Source organism: Procambarus clarkii, chromosome 21 (genome assembly GCF_040958095.1).
Source record: "Procambarus clarkii isolate CNS0578487 chromosome 21, FALCON_Pclarkii_2.0, whole genome shotgun sequence".
Classification (NCBI taxonomy): domain Eukaryota; kingdom Metazoa; phylum Arthropoda; class Malacostraca; order Decapoda; family Cambaridae; genus Procambarus; species Procambarus clarkii.
The window spans coordinates 9,540,090-9,553,784 of NC_091170.1; the positions used below are offsets into that span (position 1 = coordinate 9,540,090).

Sequence of the window (13,695 nt, forward strand, 5' to 3'; positions counted from 1 at the left end):
TCTCTAGAGTGATTGTTTCAAGCGTAGGTTAGACATATCTATGAATGAATTTTGTTATATATAAATAGGAGCTGGCTCGTATGGGCCAATAGGACCTCTACAATATCATTTTTTTTATATTAACATAAAAATAAATTACAGAAGGCCTATATTGGCACATACGAGTTTATTTCTCAATATCCACCCAAACTCGTTCATATACATGTTTAGCCTACGCTTGAAACAATGTTATTACGAAATAAATCTCTGGGGGGGAATGTAGACACTTTCCAAACACTAACTTAAAAATTGTATCAACTGACTTACATAATAAATTATAAATGATAAATCTTACATCATAAACTGTAGATACAGTTTACAGCTCATTAGAAATTTGAGCTCCAGTACAAGCCTTACAATTATCTTGCAATAATAGACTAGTAATGAGTCTACAGTAAACAATAAGTGCTGCTCTACCAGCTGTAAACTGATGTAGTCAGTATAACAGATTTTTTATATTTTTTTTAATTTGTGCTTAAAAACGAAAGAATTAAGAAATCATAAAATGCCAAACTTAGGATCGACAGTTTGGATGACTTGTTGAGGGCTGATGGAAGTTAATGCTGTTTTTAAAAGTACAATACAATGTTTCAGGATTTTCTTGAGAAAAGTTTACCGGAGGCCCTTGGCCCAAACTTGGCACCTTAGATTGTGCAAGATTTCTTACGCATTAAATAATGATTTTGTAAGATTCTTCCTTGATTATCTCTGGGAGGGGAGGACACGAGGTGTGTGAATGGACCAATATAAATGAGACGACAGGAAGTGCGTTAAAAAGACGATATGAGAGGCCAAATACGTCAAAAAGTCAACAATAAATGGAAAAGAAAACACACTAAAAAAATTTTTTAATTGTACTTCAGCTCCTGGGCTCCATACTTTACGACCGTCTTGTTGCCTGAATGACATTGATGCAACAAGGAATTAACGCTATCATGCATACTCTTAAGCCTATTGAAGGAGTGAGGGCTAAATTAACTACTAGTAAATAATCATGTGTGTCCGGCCTGCCATAGACCTAAGGGCCGTGCACGATTATTCCTGTTTATGTATAAATATTTATATAATATATACCAGGATTCGAACCCGCGCAAGCTAGGATCACCCCCGTTCGTTACTGTATTCTTTACGTCAAGGGGTGATCCTGGGCAGCCAGGGTAAGGCCTCAACAAAGGTGCTGATCATTCCATTCCCATTTCAACCAATTACTGTAATGGGCGCGCTACACGCGGTCTCCAATTACTATATATAATGGGCAGCCAAATTACCACCACGAGACCCCCCCCCTCCCCTCCCCGTAAAGGACTTCACAGCCACGTTTAAAATGAAGCAATATTTCGAACTTATTTCATGAATAAACGTAGCAACTGACGACGTATTGACGTATGGAAATTCAATCACAAATGTAAATTTTCCACCACACACACACACACACATACACACACACACACACACACACACACACACACACACACACACACACACACACACACACACACACACACACACACACACTGTTTTAACGAGGAGTTCCCTCCAGCCTCATAGCCAGACTCGGTCTCGCTGGAAATAACTCGTAATAGCACAGAATTGTTCGCTGTACTGTTCACTCCTAAGATGAAAGCTCAGAAATACCAATAACATCCATCATAACGTCTAAACATTGTCTGTCTATCTAGTGTTGAGCTGCGGGGGAATCCTAGTGAGGAAAATTAAAATTCCCAACTTTTTTTTCTTAATCATACTGTGTACCTTAATCATACTGTGTACCTTCATTACACACAGAAATCACAATTGCGTGATGCATCAAATAAACATTCATATGTCTGAGCTGTCTGAGTCGATTAAGGCAGCGTCTGGGATGCTCTCGGACGTAGGTTCGAATCCTCGTCACGGCCCTTGTGGAATTGTTCACTGTGTACCTACTGTACCTTGTTGAGTAAGTAGTGATTTTTTTTCTTTCTCTTGAGGACTTGTTCTGTGTGACTTGTTCCCAGCATTCATTTAAATACGAAAACTTGCCAGGATACGAAACCTTACGAGAGAGAGAGAGAGAGAGAGAGAGAGAGAGAGAGAGAGAGAGAGAGAGAGAGAGAGAGAGAGAGAGAGAGAGAGAGAGACAATTTATCTATCTGAGGACAATGTCGTGTATATGGAAGATCGTAAAGTGTAGTAAAAGTGAAGGAGGAAGCTAAGAAGATGTTTAAGAGTCGTTCAAAGCCCTTCTTTGTTGATATAAATTACCAGGAAACGTTGGAATCTTAAGTGAGCAAGTCAGGATAAAAAGTTTATGAGGGGAGAGGGGGGGGTTGAAGCAGTATATTAAGTGTGTGTGTGTGTGTGTGCGTGTGTGTGTGTGTGTGTGTGTGTGTGTGTGTGTGTGTGTGTGTGTGTGTGTGTGTGTGTGTGTGTGTGTCTGTGTGTGTGTGTGTGTGTGTGTGTGTGTCTGTGTGTGTGTCTGTGTGTCCCGTGCATCTTCCTATAAATTCCAATTAAGAGTTTTCAATCGCGGGGCAAAAATAAAACACATCTTTTTTTACAACGTTCGAACTTTGCCACAAAGTGGAACTTAGGATCGACATTTTGGATGACTTGTTGAGTGCTGATGGAAGTTACTGTTGTTTTTAAAAGTACAATACAATGTTTCAGGATTTTCTTGAGAAGAGTTTAGAAAGAGAGAGTCCCGTTTCATCACCTGGAGCTGCAGTGACCTCTTGAGGTGTGTCGAAGAGCTGATGTTAGTTAACAGATTTTTTAGAATTCCTGTGTCAATCTTGTGTAAACCCTGTGTAAATCCTGTATCAATCCTGTGAGATTTGTCACTGCGACCCAGTTTGTGGCAAACAGATTTGATGTATATCACAGGAAACCTGAGAAGAATATTCATTTCGGTTCCTGTATTACTACTGTATTTTGGAGAGTTTTCTGTAACCCCCCAACTCTCTCTCTCTCTCTCTCTCTCTCTCTCTCTCTCTCTCTCTCTCTCTCTCTCTCTCTCTCTCTCTCTCTCTCTCTCTCTCTCTCTCTCTCTCTCTCTCTTTCCGTTGATGGGGGTGTAGGTCTATTGCAGGCGTATTCTTTCCTTTCCTAGGCCAGTAGGCCTACTTACATGTATTTATTTCAACAAACACCTTTTTTGTGGGGCCTAGTGGCTTGTTCTGTGCACTGATTTGAACATAGAAGAGACAGATAGATATGAAGAGACGTATAGATTCCTCTCAGTCATTAGGGAAAGGCAGTATTGTTCAGGTGGAAGACAGTTCAGCACGTCAGACAATGGGTCAGCCAATTAGCTATCAGCGAGTGGACACCTGACCCTTGTCTGTCTATCTGTCTGTCTGTCTGTTTGTCTTTCTGTCTGTCTCTCTTTCTCTCTCTCTCTCTCTCTCTCTCTCTCTCTCTCTCTCTCTCTCTCTCTCTCTCTCTCTCTCTCTCTCTCTCTCTCTCTCTATTTCTCCCTCACCTCAACACCACTACTATTAACTGTTCCACCACTATCACTACTACCACTATTCTTATCAGTACCACCACTATCACTACTACCACTATTCTTATCAGTACCACCACTATCACTACTACCACTATTCTTATCAGTTTCACCACTATCACTACTTCCACTATTCTTATCAGTTCCACCACTATCACTACTACCACTATTCTTATCAGTACCACCACTATCACTACTACCACTATTCTTATCAGTTTCACCACTATCACTACTTCCACTATTCTCATCAGTTCCACCACTATCACTACTACCACTATTCTTATCAGTTCCACCACTGTCACTACTACCACTATTCTTATCAGTTCCACCACTATCGCTACTACCACTATTCTCATCAGTTCCACCACCATCGCTACTACCACTATTCTTATCAGTTCCACCACTATCAATACTACCACTATTCTTATCAGTACCACCACTATCACTACTACCACTATTCTTATCAGTTTCACCACTACCTCTATTTTTATCAGCTGTAAGAATAGTAAAAAGGTCGGAGCTGAGATAAAGATTCGAACTCGCTCACTTGGTACTCCCCCAAGCACACGCCCTAAACCACTACACCATTACATGTTCACAAACCAATACCACCTGGGATTCCACTGAATCCTCTAGGGATCCTGAGGCTTCCATCTGAAGCCCAATCAAGGTTTCACGCTTTGCCTCCATGCTCTCTGGCTCTATGGACCACTGTTTTTTTTACCATGTCATGGTGTGGTGGTTTAGGGCGTGTGCTTGAGGGGGAGTAGTACGAGGAGAGCGTTTTCGAATCCTTCTCATGGCTCCTATTGATTTTCTCACTAATATCTCTACCACTACTATTATCAGTACTACCATCACCACCACCACCACTACACCACCACCACCACTACACCACCACTGCTCTACACCACCATCACCACTACACCACACCACCACCACTACATCACCACCACCACTACACCACACCACCACCACTGCACCACATCACCACCACTACACCACATCACAACCACTACACCACACCACCACCACTACACCACATCACCACCACTACACCACCACCACACTACACCACATCACCACACCACCACCACTACACCACATCACCACCACTACACCACATCACCACCACTACACCACATCACCACCACTACATCACATCACCACCACTACACCACACTACACCACCACCACCACTACACCACATCACCACCACTACACCACACCACCACCACTGCACCACATCACCACCACTACACCACACCACCACCACTACACCACATCACCACCACTACACCACATCACCACCACTACACCACCACAACCACTACACCACATCACCACCACTACACCATCACCACCACATCACCACCACTACACCACACCACCACACTACACTACATCACCATCACTACACATCATGTCACGGGGGGTGGGCCGGGGCTCTGCTAGCACTCAGCTGCTAGGGGCTCAAATGGCCGAATACTCAGCCCCTCCGACTCCCGGGATTCACCGGAGTCTCCTTGGTCACACAGGAGAGGACCAACAATGCCCACCTCCGCAGGTCTTTGCTTCCACCACAAAGGGGTGCCAGTGATTCACCCTGGAAGCCCTTCAGTCAAACACGGGGAAACTACTGTTAACAGTTCCGGCCTAGACCCGTGGAGGAGTGAAGGAAAACTCAGGTTTACCTTATAACCATAACCTCCCTGAGTCTTGCCTGCCAGACCAAAAGGTTGCAGGAACTCCTTACTAGTTGCCACCATTTAGGCACTGATACTGATCGGATGGCTAAGGGTACACTTTTATATAAGTCTGTGCTGTTTTTTACCGCTCTCCAGGCAATAAGAACCTCTTTAGAGAACGTAGTGTTCCCTAGGTGTAACTATAATAACCTTCGTGTATGCTCATAGAGAAATATTATAATGGAGACACACTTAAACACAGTGATAAAATGTGTGAATTTACTGACGCAAATTACATGAACACACATACAATCACAAGTAATACATGAATATGAAAATAAGGATAATAAGTCTGGAGATCGTCAGCCTCTTCTTCAACGACCTCCAACACTCCTTCAACTGGGCAGAAAGACAGGAGTCCCACACTCTCTCACAGGAGGGCCTCTTCACCACGTCGGCGCCTCTTCTTCACTGTCCTGCCATCCATACACACTGTCCCCTCTGACAGTCCTGGACACAAGCTGCCTTGCAGCCTATTCTACTACTAAAGTATTAATGTCCTATTGCCACATACATAAGTGAATATTGTGACCTATCTAGCCTACTCACACAAAGGGTAATGGGAGGGAAAATGATCTACCTTACATTCCTGGCTCACGACGCCTGTCCCTCGATGGTGTGAGGTTCCCACGCTTCCTGAGTCGATCCTTGACGATCCAGGAACGTTCCACAGGTCCTCAGGTGTCGTGAAGCCTTCGCGTCCTCGCCGTTCCAATCCCTGAGATACAGCTACCCCAATTCTGGTTCATCAATGGGCACTGAGCTAATCTCTATTTTCCCACACTCGCCCCTTCCACAAGGCGTTGCTCCTTGTCCTAGGAACAGTGTCGTCCTTCCAAAACCCTCAGTGGATGTGACCCAGTCACAGCTAGGCCTGCCCGCCACACCTTTCCAGGCCCTCAACGTCCAGCGTCGCCGCCCAGCGTCGTCGCCGAATATTTTCCAAGTTTGGCACTCTTTCGCTCAATAAACTTGGTTCCTTTTTGCTTCCCAGAAGCGCGGGGTCTCCAATACATAAGATGTGCTGCGATAGCTAGCTCTAATGCACTAAGAAAGGCTTGTAGAGCCTCAAATCCTTGAGAGCTGACCGAGGTGCGTCCTCTCGCCTTCACGGTCAGGTCAACTCTGACGTTGGCGCCGCCCGGGGCACTCGGTGACGTCATGGTGGGCTCTGATTGGTCGCCCGCGACCAAAGTCGGCCAATCCGCGATCGGCTAGTGTCCCTTCCAAAACGTCATATCTGCAGCAGGGGATACTCTTTCAATTTATATCAAGGCGCCAATTCCCCTTACTTACCACTTATAATGTAAATTTCTCCCTTTACTGGCAGCCGGTCTGGTCGCCACACATACCAATAGACTTCCCTGTACCTCAGAGAAACATTAGGGAGAGTTGATATGACTCTTAAAGCCGGCAAACGAAAGAAATAGGAGAGGGCACCGTAACAATCACCACCACTACACCACCACCACACTACACCACCACTACACCACACCACCACTACACCACACACCTAACAAACCAACACAAAGTATTGGTCTAACATACATAAACACAATAAAATAATTTCTCTTCAATGTGTCAACTTTTTTTTGAACTCGTGTTAACTCAAATTATTTTCCGTTTTCTTAAACAATTTATTTTAAAGCTGTTGCAATATGCACTTAATTAAAGTATTTTCAATACATACAGAGCGTACGATTGTTAGTGAAAATGACCTCAATGACACTTTCATCAATTTTAACGAAACTGTCCAATCAAAACAGGAATTTTCTGTGTTCTAAATTTTCTGTTTTAAAATTTCTGTGTTATAAATCATGTATAAATTAACATGATTATATTTTAACATACTGTGATTATTTAAGCGATTAGATTAGGTTAGGTGTTCAGGTTCTGTTGGTAATTATTTTTCATTTGTAGTCGTGGGATGAAGCATTTACAGTCTTGCGATTCGAACAGAGGTCGTCGGCGAAGCACTGTTCGAAAATATTCGAAGGTCTTTAATTGCGAGTCGTGTGTAAAGCCAACCCGTCCTTAGACCAAGTCCATTCCATCCAGCGGTCGACCCCAAAGATGCATTCATCCATTTTAACCTGCTGTTCATTCAAAACAGGAATTTTATCAAATATAAATTATCATTATTATATAAGCATATTGTGCATAATTAGGCCCCTGGGTTAGGTTAGTTTAGATGTTAAGGTTCTGTTGGCGATTGTTTGTAGTACGTGGGTGAAGCATTTACAGCGTTGTGGTTCGAACAATAGTCGTCAGCGAAGCACTTGTTCCGGAAGTGTTCAGACGTCATCAGTTGTGTGTTGTGTGTAAACCATTTTCCGTACATAAACAAGAGGGTTTGGTGGGTGGATGGAATTTTGTCTTTGTTGATGAGGTCGGGCTGTGATGAGGTCGGGCTGTGATGAGGTTGGGCTGTGATGATGTCGGGCTGTGATGAGGTTGGGCTGTGATGAGGTTGGGCTGTGATGAGGTCGGGCTGTGATGAGGTTGGGCTGTGATGAGGTCGGGCTGTGATGAGGTCGGGCTGTGATGAGGATGGACTGTGATGAGGTCGGGCTGTGATGAGGTTGGGCTGTGATGAGGTTGGACTGTGATGAAGTCGGGCTGTGATGAGGTCGGGCTGTGATGAGGTCGGGCTGTGATGAGGTCGGGCTGTGATGTGGACGGGCTGTGATGAGGACGGGCTGTGATGAGGATGGGCTGTGATGAGGACGGGCTGTGATGAGGTCGGGCTGTGATGAGGTCGGGCTGTGATGAGTACGGGCTGTGATGAGGTCGGGCTGTGATGAGGACGGGCTAATATACAAGCCCAAACGTAACAGCTTAAACAGACCTCTCCAAGACGTAATACAGTGCTCTTTTGCTTACAAGCTCCACTACTTGCTATTCACAGCCCCAAAGAGTGTTGCATTTCTTCCCAAACACAGTGTCACGACCCTGGGTTCTCCAGTGGAAACCAGAGGTCAAAATTGACCTATTAAACTTTCTAGTAGTACAGTTGAGTGCATCTCGAACGGCAATTGTTTGTATCTTCCCTGCCAGACGTAAGACTATTATTGTTTCTCAAAGAGCATTTAAAGACTGAGCTGGGGGTTGATTATTAAATAATAACATAGGCACCAACTTTGCTTACTAATACTTTCTAATCATTCATAAAGTAACAATACGTTGCATAGGGGAAGATCTTTAATGTGCTTAGCGGCACGATCAATTAGGCTCCTTCCGGCACCACGACATGAGGGAGGCCAGCTGGTCGCTAGGAGCTCTCTCTTCTCTGGCTGGCGTTCGTGCGGACGAGACCTACTCTGTGGCTGCACCCCTAATCTCCTCCCTTCTCCTCTTACTTATTTCCCTTACCCTAAGTTCCTGTACCCTTAAGTTAAGTATTATATGGTGTTAAGTGTGCCTACTCTGGTAGTAAATATTGGTGAGACCTGGGGATAGTATTTGCCAGTGTTTTGGGTACCCCTAAGTGTTGTGTTTTGTATTAGGGTACCACATGGTCTCACTACCCTAAGCTGCATCCAGCTTCAGTGCTTATCCAGTAGTACTTTACCCTAGCTTGTTATTAGTGTAAACCTTATATCCTGCCTAGGTGGACCAAGGCTTTTAACGTAAGATAGTGTGGTAAAGTTATTATTATTGTTATTGGTGTGAGTGTATATGGGGAGTTGTTAAGGGGTTAATAAATAAGTACATGAATTACAGAGTATCCCTTCTTCCAGTGTGGGAGTGCGTTGATCAACCCTTAGACTAACATATATGGTCTAGTAGCAAGTTATTACTACTGTGGATAGTTTATTTTGGGGGCCGGGCCTTTTAGCTCTCCCATATTTGATACTCTGTCTTCTAACTACCCTTACCCCTTAATAGTACCAGTCCCCCATAGAAGCCCCACACATATTATTTGTAACAAGTGGGGGCCTGTCCGGGATGAACATTATAAGTGTAAAAAATTAGATTCTTGAGTGCCAAAACTAAAATTTTTTATTTCCGCAGAACGGTTGTGTGCTAGCCTAGGGTCCAGCTCATCTAGCAAAGGACATTCTTGCACTGACTGGACACCCAGCTGGATCCCTTCACGATTAAGGTTAGTGTGGCCTTGTGTTAGGGGCCGTGCAAATTTTTGTTTTCCAATTTTTATTTTTTTATTTTTTCTTTGGCTGGGAGCTAAAATTATTAGTGATGGCTTCTGAAATGCAGAGACTGGCAAGCGAGCCTTCAGTGGTAGAGATAAAGAAACTTAAAAAGTCTAATTTAGTATTGTTAGGCAAGGAATTTGGCCTAGAATTAAATGACGCGGATAAAAAGTGGACTTTGGTGAATGAAATATTACAACATTGTATTGATGAAGAACTATTGGCAAGTGATACACCTTTATGCCAGCCTAGCCAAGCAGAAAGTGCAACTCATAGGGATAGAGAATTAGCTTTAGAGTTAGCAAAAATAAAATTAGAGGAGCAAAGACTCAAAACCGAGGAGGCTAGAATTAGAGCGAATGCCACTGGACCTCCACCTGCCGGGGATTCAAACCCCAGGCATTATGAGAAAAAGCATAATTTGCCTGAATTTTCCGAGTCAGACCCTGAAAGGTTTTTCAACCATTTTCAGAGATTGGCCATGTCCATGAACTGGCCAAAGGAAGAGTGGGTGAAAATCCTACAGGGAAGACTTAGGGGTAAAGCACAAGATATTTTTATAAACATGCCTGACGACGAGTGTTTCGAATATGATAAAGTCAGGGAATGTATTTTGCGGGCATATGAAATTACTCCTGAAGCTCACCGCCAAGTTTATCGTAACCTTAGGCCTACTCACAACCAACCGCTCACTGAATTTGTGAATGATCAAATTCGATTGTTTGATAGATGGATTCGCTCGGCGAAAGCCGAAACATACGAGGCTCTCAGGAACTTAATTTTAATGGAGCATTTTATAGATATTATGCCAGAGAATGTTTCACAGTACATTAAAGGAAGGATAGAGTTAAATTCTAAAATAGGGGATTTGGCCAAGTTGGCAGAAAACTACCAATTGGCGGGCAAAAGGCCCAATAAAAATAATTATACCCCACAGAGTAGCAAAACTTATACCCACAGCCAGTCCAGACCAGCTCATTCTAACCCTTTACCTAATGCACCTTCTGTTTCAGACATAACTAACCCTGTTAAAGTGTCTAGCCCCACGGCACCTAAGGGTGAACCGAAGGGTAATTCTGTTAGTAATGTCTCTTCTCCCCGACGTTTTTGTGGTCACTGTAATCGTCCAAACCACACTATTAGCCGTTGTTGGCAACTGTACCCGGAAAAAAGACCCAATGCTCTAGTTGTGACACAGGGCTTGAGGCCTTCGGAAGGGTTAGGGAGTAAGACCTCCAACCCACAGTGGTTGGACTTGCTTACCCCATTCTTATCGAAAGGGAGACTACTTTTGTCTGAGGGTTCTTCCTGGAAGGACATGGTGATCTTCCGAGACACCGGTACCATCCAGACTTTAATTTTAGAGAGTGCGTTGCAAGGTGCCAACACTCTCGACACTGGAGAGGTGGTACTGGTCGAGGGTGTCACTAGTGATACTTGAGCAGTACCCCTCCATAAGGTTACCCTGGAATCTGATTTCCACAAGGGTGTTTGTACAGTCGGAGTCACTTCATACCTACCTTTCCCTAATGTTGATGTAATAGTTGGTAATGATTTAGCAGGGGATAAGGTAGGGGACTCCAGACTGCCTATTATGTTGCCTACCCCTAAGGTTTGCCTGGATCCACCCGCCGCAGAGGATAATGTTGTGTACCCTGCGTGCGCGGTGACCAGGTCTATGGGACTTAAATGTAAGGGCAGCCCTGTGCTTGCCAAGGTGGTAAATCCCGAGGTCACGAGGAGCTTTCCGAGTGGTGAAAACCAAGTGGACCTCGCGGACACATTCATGGCCCGACTCGATGACGTGGCCGAGGACATTGTGGAGAGCCTGCCACCGCCATCTACCGAGAGTAGTGGGGAGGTGGAGGAGAACACTGTTGAGCCTCGGCCAATGGCATCTGACCAAGGCCAAGATGTCTCCTTGAGTGAGTTACAGAAAGCTGACCCCACTCTTGCAGATTGTCATGAAACAGCCGTCTCTATGGAGGAAATTGTAGACGCAGCAACTGGGCACTACTACAATGATCGGATTTTGATGAGAAAATGGAGACCACAGAGTGCTCCCTTGTCAAATGAGTGGGAGGTAGTCCACCAGGTTATGTTGCTGACCTGCTATAGAGAAAGAGTTTTGACAGCTGCTCATGATGATCCTATGGGGGGACATCAAGGTATAAATATTACATATCACAAAATTTTAAAGTATTTTTTCTGGCCCAAGCTGAAAAGCGATGTGGCAAAATTTTGTAATGCGTGTATTGTTTGTCAACTGGTTGGGAAACCAAACCAGACTCCACTTAAAGCTCCTCTAAGGCCTATTGTCGTGCCAGAGGAACCATTTTCTCATGTGGTAATGGACTGTGTTGGACCATTACCTAGAACTAAGTCTGGTAATATTTACCTAATCACGATGATGTGTATCACTACTCGTTACCCAGAGGCATTTGCTGTAAGGAACATCCGAGCAACAACTGTTGTTGCTCGTATGTTGCAATTTTTTTCCACTTTTGGACTGCCTCGGGTCGTGCAAACTGACAATGGTACTAATTTTAAGTCTGATGTTTTTGAGCAATTTTGTAAGGAACATGGAATAACTCATAAGGTTTCCAGCACATACCATCCACAGAGTCAGGGGGTAATTGAACGTTTCTATCTAACTCTGAAGCAGATGTTGAAGACATCGTGCGAGAGTTCCCACACCTTCTGGGATGAGAATTTACCGTATGTTTTGTTTGCGGCTAGAGAGGGATTACAAAGTTCACTGGGCTGTTCTCCTTTTGAGTTAGTCTTTGGCCATAAAGTTCGTGGACCCTTGCAAATGTTACAGGAGAATCTGTTAGGGAACGTAACGTTAACCGAAGGTTCGGCTTTCTTTGCGCAACACCACCAGAGACTCAAGGACTGCAAGGCGGCTGCATTAAAGTATCTTGGCAAGGCCCAAGAAAAGATGAAAGAACGTAACGATGCTAAATCTAAGTTACGGGTATTTCAGCCTGGCGACCCTGTCCTGGTATTAAAGCCTCGACTAGGGAACACTATGTCCCACAAGTACGAAGGCCCCTACATTGTGACAGAAAAGACTGGGGACCTCACGTACAAAGTGAGGCACTCTGACAAACGTAACCAGGTAATGCTCATATATGTAAATCGACTGAAGAAGTTCCAGGGCCCCAGGCCCATTGCACTAACCAATGTTTCCATTTCCAGTGAGAGAGGGGATGATTGTTCTGGGGACCCAACTAATCTCATTTTAAATAATTCTAGTTCTGTGAATGCTGTGGAGGAGGGACTGTCCCATTTGCAGATGGCCCAACGTGAAGAGGTGCAGTCGTTGGTTGATGAATTCTCCAGTCTGTTCGGGGAGGTCCCGACCCAGACTGATGCCATTTGTCATGATGTCGAGTTGACGGACTACACTCCCATTCGCCTTCAACCCTATCGGATGAGTCCAGAAAAGAAGGCCATCGTACGGAAGGAGGTCGACTTCTTGCTCCAGCACGGCCTCATCCGGCCGAGCCAGGGCTCTTGGTGCTCGCCCTGCCTTTTCGTCCCCAAACCAGACGGCTCCTGGCGATTACGCACCGACTATCGGCAGCTCAACAAGGTGACCATTGTGGATGCCTATCCGCTGCCCCTCCTCGAGGACTGCATCGACGAGTTGGGAAATGCCAAGTACGTTTCGAAATTCGACCTCTCGAGGGGGTATTATCAAATCCCACTCACTGAACGTGCTAAACAGCTAACGGCGTTTGTGACACCCGAGGGTGTTTTTGAGTATCAAGTGTTACCGTTTGGCTTGCGTAATGCTCCTGCCACGTTCCAGAGACTCATGAACTCTCTACTCGCTAAGGTGCCAAATTGTCGGGCGTATTTAGATGATATCGTGCTGTTTGACAGTAATTGGACTGACCACATAGCTAGGTTACGCCAGTTGTTTGCCATCTTGAAAAGGGCAAATCTTACCTTAAATGCTAAAAAGTGTCATTTTGGCCAAGGCACAGTGACGTACCTCGGTTATGAAGTGGGCCAAGGAAAAGTGTTACCTCGGCAAGATAAAATCAGTGCCATTCTGGAGTATCCAGTACTAAAGTCTAAAAAGGACGTTCAAAGATTTATCGGTATGTGTGCGTACTATCGACGTTTTTGTCAGAACTTTTCCAGTGTTGCCACTCCTCTCACAGACTTGTTGCGGAAAGCCGTTAAATTTAAGTGGTCATCAGACTGTGCAGAGGCATTTAAAAATTTGAAATTGATCTTAGCTTCCGCCCCA

The 13,695-nt window shown here is 44.6% G+C and overlaps 1 protein-coding gene across 1 annotated transcript in view; it reads right to left on the reverse strand.

Annotated features, from left to right (window-relative positions):
* Nucleotides 1-4,216, reverse strand: part of LOC138367036 (dentin sialophosphoprotein-like) — a 35,565-nt gene extending 31,349 nt beyond the window's left edge. The window contains exons 1-2 of the mRNA XM_069328432.1: nucleotides 4,126-4,216; nucleotides 3,503-4,020 (exon numbers count right to left, since the gene is read on the reverse strand). Coding sequence (XP_069184533.1) covers nucleotides 3,503-4,020; nucleotides 4,126-4,216 — 609 coding nt within the window. The remainder of the gene's footprint in view (nucleotides 1-3,502; nucleotides 4,021-4,125) is intronic.
* Nucleotides 4,217-13,695: the final 9,479 nt, after the last annotated feature.